Source organism: Pholcus phalangioides, unplaced genomic scaffold (genome assembly GCF_987345545.1).
Source record: "Pholcus phalangioides strain wild (caught in Gottingen) unplaced genomic scaffold, Ppha-v1.0 ptg000032l_1, whole genome shotgun sequence".
NCBI lineage: Eukaryota > Metazoa > Arthropoda > Arachnida > Araneae > Pholcidae > Pholcus > Pholcus phalangioides.
In genome coordinates, this window is record NW_028301622.1 from 2,290,760 (window position 1) to 2,311,673 (window position 20,914).

Here is a 20,914-nt window from a genome sequence, read left to right on the forward strand (position 1 = left end):
CACAAGATTTGTCACCTTTTTAGAAGACGGGAACAACTTTTGCTCTCTTCTCTTCCACAAAATGTCATTCTATATGTTCTTCATGTTCTAATTGCATATATATATATATAATTAGAACATGAAGAGTATTACGAAGTTTAGAAAGAAATGACATTCATGAAGTTCGAATGCCAAAAATTGTGATCAAATAGTCAAATAAATGATCATCATCTTCATATAATTATGAGGTTAGAATGAAGTATCAGATACTATGCTGAAATATCATAATTATGAATAAATTAATGATGTTAGAATGTCGAAAATCGCTATCAAAAAATAAATGAAGTGCCAGAAATCGTGATCAAATTAATGGCCGTCATCTTTACCTAATTATGAAGTTAGAATGAAGCATCAGAAATTATGAAGAAATCAATGAATGAATTAAGATCAGAATGAAGCGTAAGAAAAGTGGTGAAGAAGTTAATAAAGAACATGGGTCTTTTTTTCCAACATCTCAGCCCCATTGTGGGCCAAATTAAAATCTACCATGAAGCCCGCGGGCCACCAAGTCAGCTCGTGGTTAGAAAAAGGTTTAAGACTTCTGATGTATACCTTTTGGATCCCGAATTTTGCCTCTCGAAATATAGTCGGCGCTCGTTGTAACGACCACACGTTATAGCGACCATTCCATTACAACGAACGGTAGGATAAGTCATAAATGTTTTATGTAACGAATAACCTATATGTTTTTGCTTTCGATATAACGAAATTCGAATATGACGTACATTTTCGACGGGACGATAGGAGTCGTTATAACGAGCGTGACTGTAATCATAGATCTCAAAAGTGTTTTGGATCCGGGTCCCCCGAATTCATTAAAAACGGCCCGTGCGTATTACATGCACGTCATTACTATTGAATCTGGAAAGTATCTCACAGTCCTAAATGTAGGAAAATGGAAGTATCTCACAGAGTAAAAATTTTAGTGGCCAACGATTCTTTTGTAAAATAGCTGTTTTCTTAAAATGGTCGGCCGACCACGTCAAAAGGCTCGGAGGGTCATGTTTGGCCCGTGAGCCATGGGTTAAAAACTCCTGTTTTACACTAAAAATTTCTATAGAAAGGCCCATGAAAAATCCGAGTATCGAATTGCCAGACATCAGCGTAGCGGCCATGGCCCTGCGGAGTCACTACACAGAGCCACAGCTTTGGAATAAACATTTATTACGACGACACATAATGATAATCTGGGTTAATGAAAAAGACAGGCATAGAAATTTTTGAACCTCACGCTTTCGTGTGCAGTGACTCTCTGCTCTGCTGTTTTCCAGACGGTCGTCTCCAGTACCCGGGATCACGTGACACACCCGAGGTCGTTGACCCGACTCTTGGGGGGTCGTCTGCATGAGACACCACATACTCCCTCCCCAGTGATCACGAGTAATAATAGGTGATCGCGTACTATGGAGTAGCATCAGTGATCACGAGCACTGTAGACGATCTGGAAAGTGGACAGTACGTCCAGAACGAGTGGTTCTGACTGGTTTCACAGCAGAATCAGCTGCGAGTCTGTCAGACGTAACTGCAGTTGGTACGTTTGGAGATACAGGTACCGGCTCCACCGTCGGATTCACAAGAAATGCCGGTTTAAGCCGATCGACTGAAACTGACACTGATTTTCCTCTTATGTCCACGTTGAACACTTTGTCGGTCCGGCTGATCACTCTGTATGGTCCTTCAAATGGCTGTTCCAGAGGACGTTTCACCCTATCAGTTCTTACGAAAACGTGAGAAGTAGTTTTCAAATCATGGTGAACAAATGTAGGATGTCCTCCATGCCGTTTGATTGGTCGTGGCTGGAAAGTTTGGACGTGAGTTCTCAGCATTTGTAGAAACTCGGAAGCGTCAGTTGAGTTGGAATTAGCTCGTGCTTGGAAAAATTCACCAGGTAATCGTAAAGTTTCTCCGTACAGTAGTTCTGCAGGTGTGCACCCCAAATCTTGTTTCAGAGAGCACCGAAGACCGAGTAGAACTGTAGGTAATGCTTCGGTCCATTTATGGGTTTGGTTGCATTTCAACGCGGCTTTGAGAGGGCGATGCCACTCTTCCAACATACCGTTCGCCTGTGGATGGTATCCAGTTGTTCTTACCCGTTTTGCTCCGATGAATTTGGACAGCTCTCGGAATAGCTGCGATTCGAATTGGCGACCTTGATCAGTTGTTACTGTCAAAGGTGTGCCGTATCGAGAAATCCAGGTGGAAAGAAAAGCTGTAGCTACCGTGGTTGCTGTGATGTCGCGGATAGGTACCGCCTCTGGCCATCGTGAAAACCGGTCTATCATTGTTAGGCAATAAGAATATCCATCGGAAATGGGCAGTGGGCCAATGATATCCAAATGAATATGTTGAAATCGTTGGGAAGGTTCCACAAACGATTGTAGTGTGGATCTCGTGTGCTTGTGCACTTTGGATCTTTGGCATGGTATGCACACTTTTGTCCATTTAGCACAGTCTTTAGCTAGACATGGCCAAATGAATCGTTTTCTGACCAAATCAATAGTACGTCTAATTCCTGGGTGTGAGAGTTTGTGCATTTTCCAAAACACATCATATCGAAATTTTTCTGGAATATAAGGTCGAACAGCACCTGTTGATAAATCGCAGTAGAGCGCTTTAGCTGCGTCTGGAAGAAATACTTTCTTCAGTTGCAAAGCTGATTTGCTCTTTAGAAGTTCCTCTAGTTCTTTATCCCTCTCTTGTTGCTCAGCGATGGCAGTAAAATCGAGAGGTCCAGGAACTGAAATTGCTGTTACGCGTGATAAGATATCAGCGGAAATATTTTGCGATCCAGGAATATGGCAAATGTTCGTTGTGAACTGCGATATATAATCTAAATGCCTTAGCTGTCTAGGTGAGCATTTTTCACTTTTTTGTCGAAATGCATAGCACAGTGGTTTATGGTCACTGAAAAGTATAAACTCACGAGCTTCAAGCATGTATCTGAAAAATTTTATGGAAGAATATGCGGCAAGAAGTTCTCGATCGTATGCGCTATATCGTGTTTCGGTGGGTGAAAGTTTGCGTGAGAAAAAACCTAGCGGTTGAAGACCATTGTCCGTCACCTGGTGCAATGCACCGCCTATAGCATAGTCGGAAGCATCTACGTGTAGAGCTAATTGGGCAGACGGGGATGGATGTGCCAGCAATGCGGCATTAGCTAGTAGCTTTTTGCAATCTTCAAATGCTTTCAAAGTTGATGTAGACCACACAACTTTTGTTTTGTCTTTTCTTTTTTTCGTGGAACCTTTCAATAGATCATGCAGTGGCACTTGTGTCTCAGCTGCATGCGGTAGGAAACGGCGATAAAAATTTATGAGACCTAAAAATTTACGCAATTGCTCAATTGTTTCCGGTTGCTTGAAATCGAGTACAGCTTGTACTTTGTCTGGACGAGGTGTGATACCCGATGGTTTGATCACATGTCCCAGAAATTCAAGCTCAGAAACACCAAATATGCATTTTGACACATTTAAACTTAAGCCATACTGTTGAAGACGTTGGAATATTTGTTTTAAATGAATTTTGTGTTCTTCGGCATTTTCAGAAAAGCATAGAATGTCATCAAGATATACATAGCAAAATGGTAAACCTCGTAAAACTTCATGCATGAACCGCATAAAAGTTTGAGCGGCATTTACGAGACCGAAACTCAATCTTGTATACTCGAATAAACCCCAAGGGGTTGTGATTGCGGTTTTTGGTATATCTTCTTCGGCAATGCCAATTTGATGATATGCCTTTAAGATATCTAGTCTAGAAAAAATAGACTTACCGTGCAATTCTTGAGAAAAGTCTTGAATATGTGGTATCGGGTAAGAATCAAATTCCGTAACACTATTTAGACGACGATAATCACCGACAGGACGTACAGTACCATCTGCCTTGGGCACGATATGTAACGGAGACCTCCAAGGGCTTTTGGAGGGCCGGATAATCCCTTGTTCCAAAAGGAATTCAAACTCGGTTTTCACCTGTTGTTGAATTTTTGGATTGAGACGGCGAGGTTTGGAAGCCACCGGTGGTCCTCGAGTGATGATATGGTGTCGCGTCACATGTTTCACTGTTTTACCGATCTGTGAAGGGTTGAAGACATCTGGGAATTCTTGAAATATAGCACTGTATTCAGAATCTCCAATGGTAGTGACGGAAGGTTGTGTTGTGGGCTTGATCGATCCGAGTACCCGTAATGATGTTTGCGAATCGATGAGTCGTCGGTTTCGCACATCAACGATTAGGTTGAAGTTGCTGAGAAAATCAGCTCCAAGTATTGGTGAAGTGACGTCAGCTACGAGAAATGTCCAGGAAAAATGTTTCCGGAGACCTAAATCTAGTTTCTTGACCGTGGAACCATAAGCAAGAATCTTGCTGTTGTTTGCGGCGAACAAATGGAAACTTGGATGTAGTGCTGACGAATTTTTTTTAGGTGGGATAACAGAAACTTCACTGCCAGAGTCAACAAGGAAATGGTCACCCGTAACTCTGTCGATCACGAAGAGCCTGCTGGATTTGTTGTACGATTCCATCATACCAGCGATGATGGAAGGTCGTCGTTTTTTTTCTGGAATTTACATGGCTGACGGCAGTAGCGGGCATTCTCACCGAACTTGTTGTGATAGAAGCAGATATCCCGTGCTCGACTTGAACGAGATGTTGAACGCCTAGATCGTCGCTGTTGGGAGTTATTGCGATATCTCCCTCTAGAGAGTCGATTCACCGTAGCCGTTAGCTCTGCCACTTGTTTGGTGAGCGTTTCGATGGCTGATGTCGAATCGGTTCGATCTGGAGTCGACTGCATTTGAGATGACGACGATGGCTGGATTCGACACACGTAATTTTGGGTAGTGACTTCAGCCACTTTGTCGGCTAGGACAGCAAGTTGATCTAATGGCTCACTGGAAACCGATAACACTGCTTGAATATTTTGCGGTAAGCGTTGCATCCACAAGGTGCGTAAGAACTCGTCAGTGACTTTGTTGCCGGAGAGTTCTTTCATCTTTCGCAGCAGTTGACTTGGCTTTTGATCACCCAGCTGTAGCTCGTTCAAAAGTTCCTTGACTTTTTGATGTTCCGTCGCGGCGAACTCCTTTATGAGGCGATCCGACAAGGCTTGATAGCGGTTGATTGCCGGAGGATTTAATATCAGATCCGAGACGAAAGACAAGCATTCTCCGTCCAAGGAAGAGACCAAGGCTGCATACTTCGTGTCATCGTTAGTGATTCCACTGAGTTGAAAAGCACTGTTGCACTGTTGAATCCATAGTTGGACATTGGATTCCCAAAACGGAGGTAATCGAAGTCCAATCCTCGAAACTTGAGCATTTTCTTCCGCCATCGCTCAGCTCCAACGGGAGAGAGAGAAAAAAAGAAGAGAAGACGAGAGAGAGGAGGAGGAGGAGGTCACACACCAGAAGAGAAGAAGAGCAGACGATGATGCGTGGGCGAGAGGGGTCTGTTCTTCAGGGGCCTCTTTGAGGGAAGAATCGAGTCGTCGTAACCACAGACATAATGGAGGCTCGGAAAGAAGAAAATTTCCGAAAATGCATGAGATTAAATCTTCAATGAAGATGGACTTTTTTTGATGGTTAATGTTCCTAAACGTCGCTGGTCACCACTGCGGAGTCACTACACAGAGCCACAGCTTTGGAATAAACATTTATTACGACGACACATAATGATAATCTGGGTTAATGAAAAAGACAGGCATAGAAATTTTTGAACCTCACGCTTTCGTGTGCAGTGACTCTCTGCTCTGCTGTTTTCCAGACGGTCGTCTCCAGTACCCGGGATCACGTGACACACCCGAGGTCGTTGACCCGACTCTTGGGGGGTCGTCTGCATGAGACACCACAGCCCTTTAGGATTTATGGACCATGGTAAGCTCCCTCGCGGACCTCCCCGAAAGAAATATGACGGAAGTACACCCCGGTAAGGAGAGGAAGGGTATTCAGCGCAATTATTTCGGAAATTTTATCCCATCAGAATTCCCCAATCCAGAATAAAAATCCACATGGACTTCGTTGAAAATACGGGACATAACGGGACATTTTTTGTAAAGTACGGGTGGCCAAAATTACTGGAAAATATCTCGTGAAATTCGAGTCATATTCCCCTCCCCCAGTCATAAAAATTACAAATTAATGAAAATTATCATCTACGGTTTCAGTCACGGTTATATATAAGCCCAAATAAACTTCGTTGAAAATACGAGTAAAAACGGGACATTTCTTTGAAGGATAAAAAAGTCGTGGCGGTCAAAAATACGGGTTATATGGTCATCCTTCCTATAATGAAAAATAAAGAGCTACTACAAAATTTTCTTTGGTTTAGAAATGTATTCCAAAAAATATATTTTAAAAAATTATGCGATAAAAATTCATAATTACAATCATAATTATCATTCAAGTAATCTTCATCGTAAAAAAAAAAAAAGACTTTTTAGTAAAAATATAGGAAATGTTCATTCTACTTACTACAGACCTGTAGTAGAAAGGTTGACCATTTGGTGAAATGGTGGGTACCTGAAAAAGAAAGAGGAGCCAAAGAGATTCCAACTCTACTCGGCACCCAACCACATAAGTTCCCAACCAACCTCCCGAACTCTTCAAGGAACTCTATCACGTCCGTCGCTTTTATACCCTCTCAACAGTGGCGTCATCATCATCTTCATAATACTGTCTGGAGAAACAAACGAATCATATTGAGTGTTGAAATTCGATTCTTTTTCCTTTGCTAACAGAAGTTGCAGCAACAGAGAACAAAAACACTACATTGGGGGGTGACTTCAGGGTGCCTTGGGAAATAGAAATTCGGAGGCATTCACGAATATGGTCAAAGATATTTGATTGCTCGATGACTTAATTTCGTTCAAATTTAGGGCTAATCCCCTAAATTATGGACGGGCATCAGGGCTAATGTCCAACTTGCCCTTGCTGAAATCAGACCTAGGTGTACAGAGGCGGATTTACAGTTTTGCTGCCAGTGGGCTACATGAATTTTGCCACCATCTCCAATCATGGGCGGAGATACGGGGGGCGCAGATACCCCCCCCCCCTGCATCAAAGGTGAAATTGACTGATCTAATGTATATATGCATATGTGAATTGACATCATCATCATCGTGCCCCCTTCAGAAATAATGACCGTGCCCCCCCCCCCAGACTTCCAAGTCTATCTCCGCCTATGTCTCCAATTCTAGTGTAATTTTCTCGACCACTAATTACTCGCATTCACCGTCCTGGGCAATAATATCCCGCTTGGCTCCACACTGTTGTAAATACGCATGTGTCTCTAAGTTACTTTTTTGGTCACTCACATACTTCCGTGCTCTTCCGGTCACTCACATGCTTGACATTAGAATTAATTAGAATGAATCAAACCAGAAATTAGAATGAAGTTATATAAATTTCACGCACACTGTATGCGTGTCTGTGTCTACTGATTTTAGTACACACCTATCACAAGTAAAAATATCCCTATCAGATATTCAGAATAAATTCAAGATATAAGTAACAGGGATCTCTGATTGAGTATCAACTGCATTACATAAGAAATTCCCAATGGATAAGGGAACTTCCTCAGACAATCCTGAAGGATTGATGGTCACGGTAGCTTCTTATTAACCTCCATCGCTAATTTCGGATTTGCTGAAATTAATTTCAATATACGTGATGAATTCGATTAATCTTCCCCTAAATATAGATTGCTGCTTCGTTCGTATTCCTGCGCATACATCTGACGCCTGCTAGTGCTGCTTCGTAATATCGATTTGTTTTTAGATGACGGACGAGCAATTCAGCAGTGATATAATATGTTAACTAAATTGTATTACTATAAACCTACGAACAAGCACCACTTGTATACCGGAATCTCTATCTCTTCCCGTACATTGTGCGTTACATCTGGAAGTGTTGTGTTGTTCCGTATATAGAAGTTTTGCTAATTACTAACTTCAACCATGAATGATCATGAATTGTCTGTTTCCATAGCACGGGGAAACATTCTCCACGATCTGAAGTGAATTATGTAGGGATATTCGCATGTTTCCTCAACCAATATCCTAACGCTGGCTATGATGACGGAAAACATTGTAGCGTGCATGTTACTAGGATTTCCTAATATGCTATGTCAGCACCATACCCAATTTGCCAGACAGCCAGTTTATTTCTCTAGCTGAGAACCGGGCCACAGAACGTCATTTTGCCCAATGGCCTTCGGCTTTTTTGAGATGGTATTTTCATGCATATGGTCCTCCCACTCCCAGGAACCCTCTTGAGATAAGGAGCCCAGAGATCGGCCAATTATTTATGGGATTTTTGCTCATTATAAATTTACTCAAAAAATCAAAACAAAAAGTTGGCAGGGTATCACTCCTGGATGGGGATGGACAGGGAACCTCTGGATAAGACAAAGGGAATAACAAGAATAACGAGATAATAACTAGAGTAAAATATAGTCCAATGGGAGGCCACGGGAGAAAAAAAGATTAAGAAGCACTGCTTTATTGTGCTGCCAACACCATCTACCATCAAAGCTGCATTAAGAGTGCTGCTACCTTTCAAGCGGCTTCGTCTACCATAGATAAAGTTCGGTGAATCTTATCTATTGGTGGTTCATACGTAGAGTTTGGTGACACCTCTCCCCTCCCCTTTCAGTGCAATCAACCCGTGTGATAAGAGGGGAATCCAGTGCAATTGACCCTCGGATTCGATTGACAGGTTTTGCCGGAAGTGCAACTGATCCTCTAGAGCAGTGGTTCCTGCTCTAGACGACTACTGCGGTATAAACGGAGATATTGGTTCTTGGATGGCAGGATTTTTGTTCACGTAAAACACTTGTTGGTACTTCTCCGAACCCAGAATACATTTAATTTCTTCTCTTACTTTTTGTGTATGTATTTTGAAAATTTTCAAAATTTTTGATAACATTTCACTCTATTGGCACCAATGCACGCTTTTGACTTTTTCCCAACCACCTCCTCAAGCATTTTGGAGCTCTTGAACTGATATGCTATTCAAAATGTCATTTAGTACATGAACCACTAATGAGGTTTATATACATGACTATTGCTTTTGCGTTTCCATATCCCTTGCCATGAAGATCTGGATTTGCCAAAATAAAGCTAAAAAGTTTTTAGGGACCTATATTACAACTTACATAGTAACAACAACTTACAAAGGTTTATTAACTTTAAATAGGCAGTAAAACACTGAATATAGCGATCACGACTTATTTTTTCAATTACTTCATACTCATTATTCATAATCAAGTGTGTTTTTCATTAACTTAAGCCTTTCTATGACCTGGTTGTTTGAATTTTAGTCTATCTGGCTTAGATTTCAAGATAGCATAAAAAAGTTCCCAAATTGTCTTCCAGGTGGTGCTCTAACCTTCCTTATCATAATGCACGTACTCGTAATGATATAACACTACGCTACTTCCATGATTCTATCTGCCATATTTCAGGGGTTATTCAAGGTTAGGTGAAATTTCAAAAATTTAAAAGTTCTTTAGTGCTTTCAATATTTATCCTTTTTTTTTTGCTCCCAGGCATCCCAAAATGATTCTTAGAGATTGAAAATGAGGCTGTACGCATATGCCCCTGCATACGAGGTCTTCAAGTGGTCATAACTCATAACTTTTGAATGGATGAAGATAGAGCGATAGAAAAAGTGTCTAAATATACCAAATCGGACATGCGCTACATGATATTAACACCTAAAATTTCCCTCTGGTGAGAAATACTTGAACTTTTTCACCTTGTCTTGACGAATGAACGGGCTTTGAACTTTGAACTACAGCTTAAATTTGTGAAATTCTATTCAATGAGACGATAAAGTGTAAAGATTACTCAGAATGCGTACTCGTATGTCAAAATTTTTAGCATTTAATACCATGTACTGCTACTTTCAACCATCGATGTCTCGGAGAAATTTCTTTAAATTTCTTAAAATTGAGAGTTGCAAATTTTACCGATTTGCATTTTTCTTCCATAAATCGCATAAAATCTTTGATTTTTCAGGTTTCCTCAAATAATAATTTTGAACAGGTAAGACTATTACAATTGAAATGAAGCTGCTTGGGCCATTATTATTTCTTGTTTATATTAATGATTTCTGGAAAATGAAGTTAAACGGTAAATTAATCTCATTCGCAGACGACACAAGCCTATATGTTGGAAGATTCAGAAATGATAAATCTTAGAGATTGAAAATGAGGCTGTACGCATATGCCCCTGCATACCAGATCTTCAAGTGGTCATAACTTTTGAGTGGATGAAGATAGAAAAAGTGTCTAAATATACCAAATCGGACATGCGCTACACGATATATAGTAACACCCAAAATGTCCCTCAGGTGAGACAAAACATGCACTATGCAGCTCTTAGGAACCCATTTGTTCCGTCCTAGAGCTTAAAAAATGTCTATATATAATAAACGGCACGCTCTTGGTTTATCTATTTTATTTTATTATATAATAGATATTTCAAATTTTTACCTTGGTTACCTATTTATGTTTTCGATAAACTTTTCAAAATTCGTTATAGAATTCGGAAATACGATCCCACCTCCGTTGGGACAGATAATGTCTCTGAGCGGGCCGTAGTTCGGCCATCACAAGTCTAAAGTAGCAAGCCGTTCATGTACCAAAAACATTCTATTCCCAAGGCGAATTGGTTCTTGAGAATTATCAGCGAACTTTGAAACATGCGATCGCGAATTAAATCCGATCTGAAATCTGGAGAGCGTTAAGAGCCTCACAACAACAAGCCGAGAGTTTTAGCGAAAGACGATGGAAGCGGAATCGGAAGCCATTGATTGGATGTGACGTTATTCTGAGTCTCCTGCTCCTTGAACTTAGTTAGACGGGATTAATTAAAAAGGAGCATGAACACACACACACACACTCAGGAGAGCTCTCTCTCTCTCTCTCTCTCTAATCGATCTCGTTTCCAGTTAAAAAAGCAGCAAATAATTCAAAAAGCCGGACCCAAATTGTAATGACAAGCGTCTCTCGTTTCCCGATAACACCGAGGGAACTTAATCCTCCGTCTTTATAGCGATAAGCTCGGCTCAATTTCCGCCATTTAGTGAGTTCGTTGGTGATACACTCACTGTTTCAGTTGAGTTTATCCGCATTTACTTGATGACGGAATCTGTTTAGGGGATATGATGGCGCTGCTTAAAATCACCACGTAATTCACTGAATTGAAGTCGATCTGGAACGTACTCGACGTAATTTAACTAGTCAGCATTATTTAATTGAAGAAAGGGAAAATGATTCTCTGAGTTTTGTTTTATGGACGTTCGTTGCTCATGGAATTGGAAAAGCTTAATTTCCAAAGACACTTCCAAATCATAATGATGGCTTTCATTATGAACAACAGTCTCAGCCATCTCGTTGGGCATTTTGCCTCATTTGTGGCGTTGTATTTGTACTTGTATTATCTTTTATTAAGGTATCTACGTTGAAAACGTCGTTTTCAAAGAAAATATCGATTTCTATTCTTTATGAAAGCCCTGTTTGTTGCGATTCCAAAATAGGCCTTGTTTTGTTTGTATGACGCTAATAACTAAAGTTACGACCACTTTAGGGCCGTATTCACCGACATGGTTTTAGCTGTAATCACAATTTTTGGATAAGAGATCAATGTAGATTGGTTGAAAAACCAGTGAATTTAACCAATCCGTGTCGATCTATCATCAAAAAATTATGACTATAGTTTAAACCAGTGTTTCCCAAAGTGGGCGATGGAATGGTCCAAGGGGGTGATAGAACCTACTGATTTAACATAGGATCCCATGGGTTTACTTGAGTTGGGGGCGATGAGAGGAAAAAATTTCTGATGAAGGGAGCGATGGAACAAAAAGTTTGGGAGACTGGTTTAAACCATGTCGGTGAATACCGCCTTTAGTCTAGCGTTTTTACACACATACAAGTAATTTTCATGAATAAAACTTTAAACGTGTTTAAAACGAAAAAATGCTATTTTTGGCAATTTACGTGAGTTCGAAACACGATTTCTAAAAATCTATCTTTACGAAATGTATAATATGATATTTTGCTATACATTACCGAGATTATGCACTAAAATCTAAGGTCTATCCCTCGGTTCAGTTCCCCATCACTTATATCACCTGCACATTCAGACGCCATCTCCCTAACCACGAAAGCGCCTCAATCCTTGTCCGACTCTGTTCTAGTGTCGAATTTGATTGGACGTGCGTGATCATAGACGTAAAATCAGGATTTTCTTCCTTGTAACCTTTTGCATGTGGCTTTGGCGCTATTTTTTTTTCAAGCAACTGTGACGTCATAGAAACGTCACAGTAGACCGCGAGGCTACCGTAACTTTTGATCCATTTGGCGCCACCATATTTCCTAGCGACATTTAATAATGGATATTCTAAATTTAACCTCAGTTCGGCAACCAGGATTGATGCAGTGGGAAGTTCACGGGACGCTTAAAACGAAGGTTATGAGTTCGAGTCCCTTCGTAAAAATCCAATTTTTTTTTTTTTCTAGCATCTTCGTTTGAAAAGTTTAATTTCTTATCACATTTAATTTTTTTCTTTTAACCGTTGCACGGGATAAACATGATTTATTATATTATAATTCACCACAAATTGTCATATGCACGGGAATGGGGGGGGGGGGGGTCTCCCAAACAGCGAACTTGGCGATACAGGGGAATGGGGGGCCACCCCCGTATAATAAGTTATCGTTTATTGAATCACTAAAAAATGTTTTGTTTTTTTTTCTGATTTAATCAAAATGTGGTTCAGTTGCATCAAGTTGACAATAGTAACGGCTCGCGAAGCGAGCGCCCAGCGAAGCTGGGCCCTGCTATCATTTATTGATTCATAATGCTGATAGATTCATTAGAAAACCAAACATAGAAATTGTGTTTCGGCAAGCCACTGTATTTATTGCATGTCAATATGATTATTATTATATAATATATATCATTATTATTATGATCGTTATAGTATTATAGTTAAATTATATCATTATTATTATGATCGTTATAGTATTATAGTTAAATTATATCATTATTATTATGATCGTTATAGTATTATAGTTAAATTATATCATTATTATTATGATCGTTATAGTATTATAGTTAAATTATATCATTGTAATTTATTATCGTGTGAGCAAACAAGACGTAATGACAAAATAAAAGCGAAATCGTTAATAGACGCTGGTGTTTTGCGATAAGTTGCCAAACGTAACAGCAGGAGGTACACTTTACACATACGGTGATGTTTCTATAACGTCACAATAGCCTTATTCTGATCGGCTGATAATGTCAAAAATATAAATAAAATCGTCATAACTACGAAGAACAGCCAAAACTAGAGAGGAAATCCTTAATCAGACGTCATTGATCACGTGATACTAACTATCCAATTAAATCCGACACTAGAAAAGAGTCGGACAAGTGTGGAGGTGCTTGTCTAACCACTGGCCTCTGCCCCACATTTATAAACATCTCTTTATAAATGTATAAGAAATAGAAAATATGTGGTGTCAAGAATAAAGAGAGCAAGGATCGATGTCCAAGGTCCGGCCTCTTGGGAAATCACTGAGAATCCATGAGTTCTTGGCCTCTGAAATCTTTCTTCGACGGAAAAATAGTGCGGAAAAACAACAATTCTTTTGTGTCGCGGAAAACATGTCGGTATTTATTCGCTCCGGAGACTTCATAAAGGAACGACACTATTTCTCGTGTTGTAGGCCTAAGCTTAGTTCTCGGCTTTTTTTTACTGTCCCTATAAGTTGTCTTTTATTCTCTAGTGTTTCGATAGCGTGAAAGCCATTTCGAAAGCTTCGGTTTTTCTCACGCAGGAAAACAAAAAAACAAGAAGGAGTCCTCCGTGTATTAATAGTTCTTTTGTGGATTAAATCGAGTCTGATTTTCCGGAACGGCTTCCAGATTTTCTTTGACAGGAAAAAGCCAAACAGAGTTCATTTTAATAACGCCACTTGGTTTCGTCTCGACGATTTTTACGGAAATTTCACCAACAGCAATAGTTCATTGACAGGGAAATTCATCGCTGAAAAATTTCATTCAACGAACAATTCATCGACGTGAAATTCACCGACAACGGTACGACACGAGTGAGAGAGCTAGTGATTGAGCAAGAGAGTGAGCGAACAAAGACTGAGTAAGTAAGACTGTAAGTCAGTAAGGGCGGTATTCACCGACATGGTTTAAACTACAGTCACAATTTTTTTGGAAGAGATCCACATGGATTGGTTAAATTCAGGTTTTCAAAATTGGTTTACCCAAAAATTGTGACTACAGTTTAAACCATGTCGGTTAATACCCTAACTGATCGAGTGAGCCACCATTTGGTAAGTAAGCGTGGAGGTCAGTGAGAAACAGAATGGTTAGAAAGTCAGTGAGAGTGACAGAGTGGTTAGTGAGTGAGTGGTTGAGAGAGTTACAGCCGTATTCACCGACAGTTTAAACTACAATCGTAAGTAAAAGATGGTGGAAAAGGAGGTGAGATCGAAACGGATTAGCTAAATTCGGGATTTTAACCAATCCGTGTCGATCTCTAATCCTTTAACCTGCGATTTCCTTTTAAACTGTGACGGTGAATACGGCCGTAAGTGACCTGTTTATGCCGGCCTTCGAAATTGTTCACTTAATCTCACCGGTCGCAAACAGTAAAAAGGTTGAACAACACACTCGCACGCACTGCTTTAATCGATATAAAATACATTTTCGTACCATGTATGTGTGATATGGATATCACATAATGTTCATACTTATTTGTGTTGTTGTTTAAATGCTCTTAAATATGAAAAGGCAATTAACTGGTGAAGTGGATGGACGAAAACAATGTATTGTTGGAAAACCAGCTTAGCTTCAGAAAGGAGGGAACCAACCTCCTTTGCTTCTGTGATCACGTGACTAAGACTTTGAGAAATGGCAAAAATGTCGACGTTGTTTATCTCGATTTCAAGAAGGCATTCGATCGGGTTCGGCATTGTAAATTCTTGAAGCGTTTATATGCAACTTGTATTGGTGGCAATTTATTGAATTGGATGCAATGGTGGTTGAGAAGTAAGTCACAGCGGGTTATGGTGAACTAGGAATTTTATAATTTGACAGGTGTCACAAGTGGCGTTCCTCAAAGAAGTGTCTTTGGTCCCCATCCTTTTTTCACGATTTATCGATAAACTCGATCAGCGTATTGATTGCAAGTTAGTAATTCTCAGATGACATGAAGGTATTGGGGATAATCGGAAATCGAAATGATAGGGAGATGCTCCAGACGAACTTGAATATGAGCTAATGGATAGAGCATGTTCTTTAGTGTTGATAAGTGCGTGGTCGCGTTATTTTCCCTGATGGTCACCGATTTGGGAGTTCTCATTCACGATCCGCTTGGGTTTTTTGAACAGTGTTCAGCAGTTGTCAAAAAATGGATTACGATGCTCGGTTTCGGAAAAAGGTCTCTTCGCGTTCTCCTAAAGTCATTCTTTCGCTTTTTCGAGGCTCAGTTCGTCCAGGACTGGAGTAAAGGTTTTGAAGGCATACCAACACAGGGAAGTAAAATTAATTGGTGGAAAGAGTGTAATGAAAAGTTATGCACGCTCTTGTCAGTACACGGAGCTTGAGCTATGAAAATAGACTTGGTTTTTATTCAACATGTTCACATTGGAATAGCGCCGGTGGGGATGGGGGGGGGGAGGGGTGCGATTGAAGTGCTTTAAATTTTCAACGGGATGAGTAGAATGAAACATGAGTTATTCATACAGCGTCAGTCTTCGAGATGGCATGTATGTATGTTTTCTTTCAGGTGGCAAAGGAGCTGAAGCGAGTGATTGGCAACTGAGATCCCACGGGTGCATCTGCGGATGCATTGGTGGAGACGGAGTGCGGTGGTGGCATGGACGGGTGCGGGCTGCCGGAGGGGGACGGACATTTGGTTTTGTTCTGTTGCTCCTTTGGGCGATGAGTGGCGGACGGGGGTGTTCTTTCGTGAACTAGTGGAGTCGAGGGCCGGCGGAATGTTTTTGCTGGGTCGGAGATCTGGCGGGCGGTCCACCTGTGCTCCTTCTTGACCATCGGAGGTTTCCGGAAGCTTCTCAGAGTGTGGCTGCTTGGGATGGAGTGGGGTCACGGCGGGACGGACCCGGTGGCTTGCGAGTCGGGGGATGTTCGCCGGGCCTGGATGTGTGTCAGGAGAGTTCTTCTAGCATGTCCCAGCCGCAAGGTAATCCGCTTATATCTCGCAAGGGACAGAGCGGGGGCCAGTTTAGTCTTCGAGATGGCCAGATAAATAAGAGATACAGAGAGAAAGTGCAATGCACAGGGAAAAGAGGCAGAAGCCCTGCTGACCAGATAGTAATAGGGGATATTGTACCCGACCAGCTTCCCTGGGATACTGTACAATCATAACACAGAGGTAAAAGAGGCGGAAGCCCGGCTGCCCGAATGGGAAAAGAGGACGAGGAAACCTCACCCACCAGCTTCCCTAGATAGATAGAAAAGGAAGACGGCGATACACAATGGGGATATGAAGGAAGGAAAATAATATAGTAAGGTTAGGCCGGAATGAGGACTTGCAAAATAGGAGTTCAGTACTAGTACATCATGGCCAAGGAGGCCATGTATGTGAGGACAATACCAATACCAGTGTAGTCAGGCAAGGGGCCCTGCACGTGAGGCAGACAAGGAGGTCAGTACCCATGCATCCAGGCCGGGGTGGCCATGCATGTGAAGAAGCACTGGCGGAGAGCCTAGCTGCTGGTATGAGACAAGAAGGACAATTTCGATAAGCGGTGCGGTACCGTATGTGTGTAAAACCCGAAATATGATGGTTGCGCCGAATGCGGCCAAACCGCGTGGCAACTTGAATATGATTAGACGGTATATATGTTCAATAAAAGGGAGGGTGCCTGGGGGTGAAGGTGTCTGCCTGGCTCTGGGTGGATTGCCTGGATCGGTGGCACCGGTTGGTTATCCCGTCCCGCCTGCGGTCTTAGGACCATCGTGCTTATATTGCAATAGCGATAGAGCCGGGCGTGGTCGGTTCTTTAAGGTTCGAAGATTCAAGTCTTTAAGTCTTCGAGAAGGAGACGTCAGTGTCGATTGGTAATGGATAATTCTCGATTATTGTGTCGCAAGGAATTTTCCTAAAAATAGGACTGTGAATAAATGAAATAGCTTACCCTCGAGGTTCGTGAATTCCAATACAATCGACACGTTCAGCAAAGAAATATGATAAACATATTGGGATGTATCGAGAATCCATCCATACTTAGATAAGTCAACTATAAGTTTTTATAGGTAGAGTATTTTACTGTATTTTATCATAATGGTTTGTTTTATTTTAGTGTACATTTGTTTTTTCGTGGTAATTGCTCTTATTTTGGGTCGCTGTATTGTATTTGACATCCATATTTTCTATGTGCACCTCTTTTCAACCACTTCGTTGGACATTTTCGTCTCTCGTAGCCTTTTGCGTGTGTATTCAAAAAATTAAATAACACCCACAGATCTCGACCGCATTTCCAAATGGGAAACCCATTTAAAACGAACACGTAGCAGCAAATAGACTCGGAAGCGTATTTATACGCACGCGAATAATTAACGCGTAAGGATTAGGAAATTGCGGAACACAGTGTGTTTCTCCCCCATCCCCCCCCCCCCGCAGTAAAAATCTCGAAATCTAATTTTAATGGAATCCACACGATGCGTCAGAAAAAAAAGAGGGAGAAGAGGAATCTCTTCTAAAATTCCAATGACTATGCAAATGAGAGGCTACCCTATTAAGTCCTCACTCTCGGTGGTGGTGTTAAGCCCTGTCTAGTTTACCATTCCCTTGACGTCAAAGAGTAAATCCTGTGACGCCTCTGTCTGATGGGGGTAGGGGAGGGGTGAGGACCATAAATCAATTCCCAATGTTCATCGAAAAGGCATTTAATTCCCCCTTCAGACAAAAGCCCCGTTATTTGAAAAGCCACTGACATCACGGGGAGGGTCTTTGATGTCTCTCGAAGGCATTGTCTTGTGATACAGGCATATCATACCGTGGAGGATTATTTGATAAAAAGACAGTAGAGGGAGCTGCCTTCTTAGTTAGAAGTACAGGCAGGATGGGGGGGGGCAAAATACGCAGCGTCGTAATAAGTTATGGATTTCGTCATATTCTCAAGAAGTTATAGTGCCGGACTCGTGATGCGAGGATCCGGGTTCGAACCCCACAGTGGTGGTCGGCTGAAGTTGGTTTTCTGTGGTTCCCAACTTCAAGGCGCAAATGCGAGCCGATCTCCCCGTTAAAAAGTCTCGCCACAGAGAGCAACAGTCCTACAACGGTAAATCATTCAACCATAACACTTCACTCATAGTTAGTAAAACTGGGGGCAGATGACAGCACTACACATAACAAGCATTACACAGCAACAAACTTTACGTCAGGTTGCACTACACGCACGCGCACATTCCCGCATGTACCGATTCGTTGGGGGGTTCAGCGAGGGGGGGGTGCATGTGTGGTGTAGCAGTAGTAGGTAGGGGCTCGGGGATCCATGATGTTCTTAAGTCAGCCACCTCGTTGGGCAATTTGCCTGTTGTGGCGTTGTATTTGTATTTGTATTTGTATTTAAATTCTTGGGACTTGTGCAAGGAACCTCGTGAGATCCTTATATATTAGGGATGTTTTAACATGCTATATGTACATACTCTTTAATAATAAGTAACGAGCACCGTGTCTATGCAAGGGAACGCTTAAACGACCCGAACATTACGGGCCGAAAGGAATTTTCATGAAGCCCAAGAACCAACAAGTCATTCTTCGGTATCTATACTTCACCAAACAGCAACTCTGGCCATATCGCTATATTGCAATTTACTGCTATTAATGAGATGTATTAGAAATGAAGGTGTTATATATCGGCGGTCGCCTCGAGATCGTTAGGGAAAATATCTTATCTATATCCTCCTTCTGGTTTGAACCCGGGACGACAACCTCCACGGAGGTGCGGTAGTCCAGGTCAATAAGATGCTCGCCGAAAGTATCGAAGGATGTTGAGAGGTGTGGCGAGTTCGATACCCGGTTCGTCCTTGTCAGAAAAATTTCCTGACACACGGGTACAACAGAAAGGGCGACATGACCGAAGAAAAACTTGCTACTGCAGGGAGTACCCCCATCGAGGTTTTAGCTCACCACCCCGTCGATGAGTATAAAACAAGCCTGCCGTTCGAAAGCGGCAATAATGTAATTGTAGGTCCCGGTATAATTAGCCCTCGTGTGCAGAAAATGACCGTGGTGCGACAAAAATTATCAAACAATCAACCTCCACGGTAGTAGACGAGCATCTTACCATCACGCCACTCGGGCACGGTGGCGTAGCTCATTCATTCATGCCATGTTATTTGTAACACGGATGCCGCAAAGAATATATATTAGAAGATATAAGTAATTTTTTTCCCTTTTTGTGAAGAAATAATTCAACTTCTCGTTCAATTCTTTTCAGAAAAGATGATGCAGTGTATATTAATATTCACATACAATTTTTTTGCGCACACTTCCAGGATTTTATTGCTAAATTTTATATAATAAATTCAACAAATTTAAAAAAAAAACACTTCTCCCGTAGGCACTTTCCCCTACTTACTACAAGTAAACCAGACATGCACCTCGTACATATTCCTCTCCAGAACTTCTAACGAATTGGTACATGTTGGAATGTGTGTGCACGTAAAGTGCACCTTCCGTGAAGTGTGTTTCTGTGTAATGCATGTTATGTGCAGTGCTGCCATCTGCAATCGAAATCTTAAAACTCATAGAGAGTGAAGTGTAGTGAATGAATAATTATACCGTTGTGGGCCTGTTGCTCTCTGCAGCGAGACTTTTTAACGGGGAGATCGGCTCGCATTCGTGCCTCGAAGTTGGGAACCACCGAAAATCAACTTCAGCCGACCACCACTGCGGCGACGGTGGGGTTTGAACCCGGATCATCGCGATGCGAGTCCGTCACTCTGACCGCCACAGCGGCAAAAGGGACATGACACAACAAAAGGATCCCTTCAAGACATCACAAAAAATCTCTGTAAATTCAACTTTAAAAGCTGCCCTCTGATGGAAGCCCAGTGCCGTATTTATGTGGGGGGGGGGGGCGGCGGCTTTTTTTAGTGAGGCTATAGCTCAACCGCTGTGTGTGTGTGTGTGGGGGGGGGGGGGTCCGAGCGATCAGAGTGACGAACTCGCATTGCCAGGACCCGAGTTCAAACTTTACCGCTGTCACAGTGTTGAGCGGCTGTAGTTCGTTTTCTGTGGTTCCCAACTTCGAGGGGTGAATGCGAACAGATCTCCCCGTTAAAAAGTCTCACCACACAGAGCAACAGGCTTACAGCAGTACAAATATTCAAACATCAAAAACATTTAGTGGTAAATCGAAAAGAGAGCGATGTACTTTAGATTGTCTAACGCACATGTGTGTGCCCGCTGCTAAAAATGTCACTCTGGATCACAGAGATTTTTAAAAATAAAATTAGAGTGAATAAAGTCAAGAAAATAATTATATGGATAGAAGACAATGAGATGACAAAGAGTGATCCCACAGACGCCATACCAACCAATAGTGTACAAACTGCATCACCACCTCGCTGTTCGTAAAGAGAAAAGAAAGTGATCAACTATAAAGAAGACTGACTGATGACACAAGGAAGAGTATAATGCCGTGGAAATCGAACGATTTAAATTGAAGATGAAATCGTATTATGAATTTTATATTTGATTTATTATTGATTTCAATAATCGCATGTGATGCAGTTTTGAAGCACTTGAGGGGGGCCACAGTGCGGTTCTACATCACTTAAGTTACCCGCTGAACATTCCCAGATTACTTAAGT

General features: G+C 41.6%; 1 protein-coding gene across 1 annotated transcript; it reads right to left on the bottom strand.

The window, feature by feature from the left end:
* Positions 1-4,561: 4,561 nt before the first annotated feature.
* On the bottom strand, positions 4,562-5,371 carry LOC149066217 (uncharacterized). The gene has a single exon (XM_089253091.1). It carries the CDS (start codon positions 5,369-5,371, stop codon positions 4,562-4,564), a length of 810 nt encoding a protein of 269 aa, XP_089109217.1.
* Positions 5,372-20,914: the final 15,543 nt, after the last annotated feature.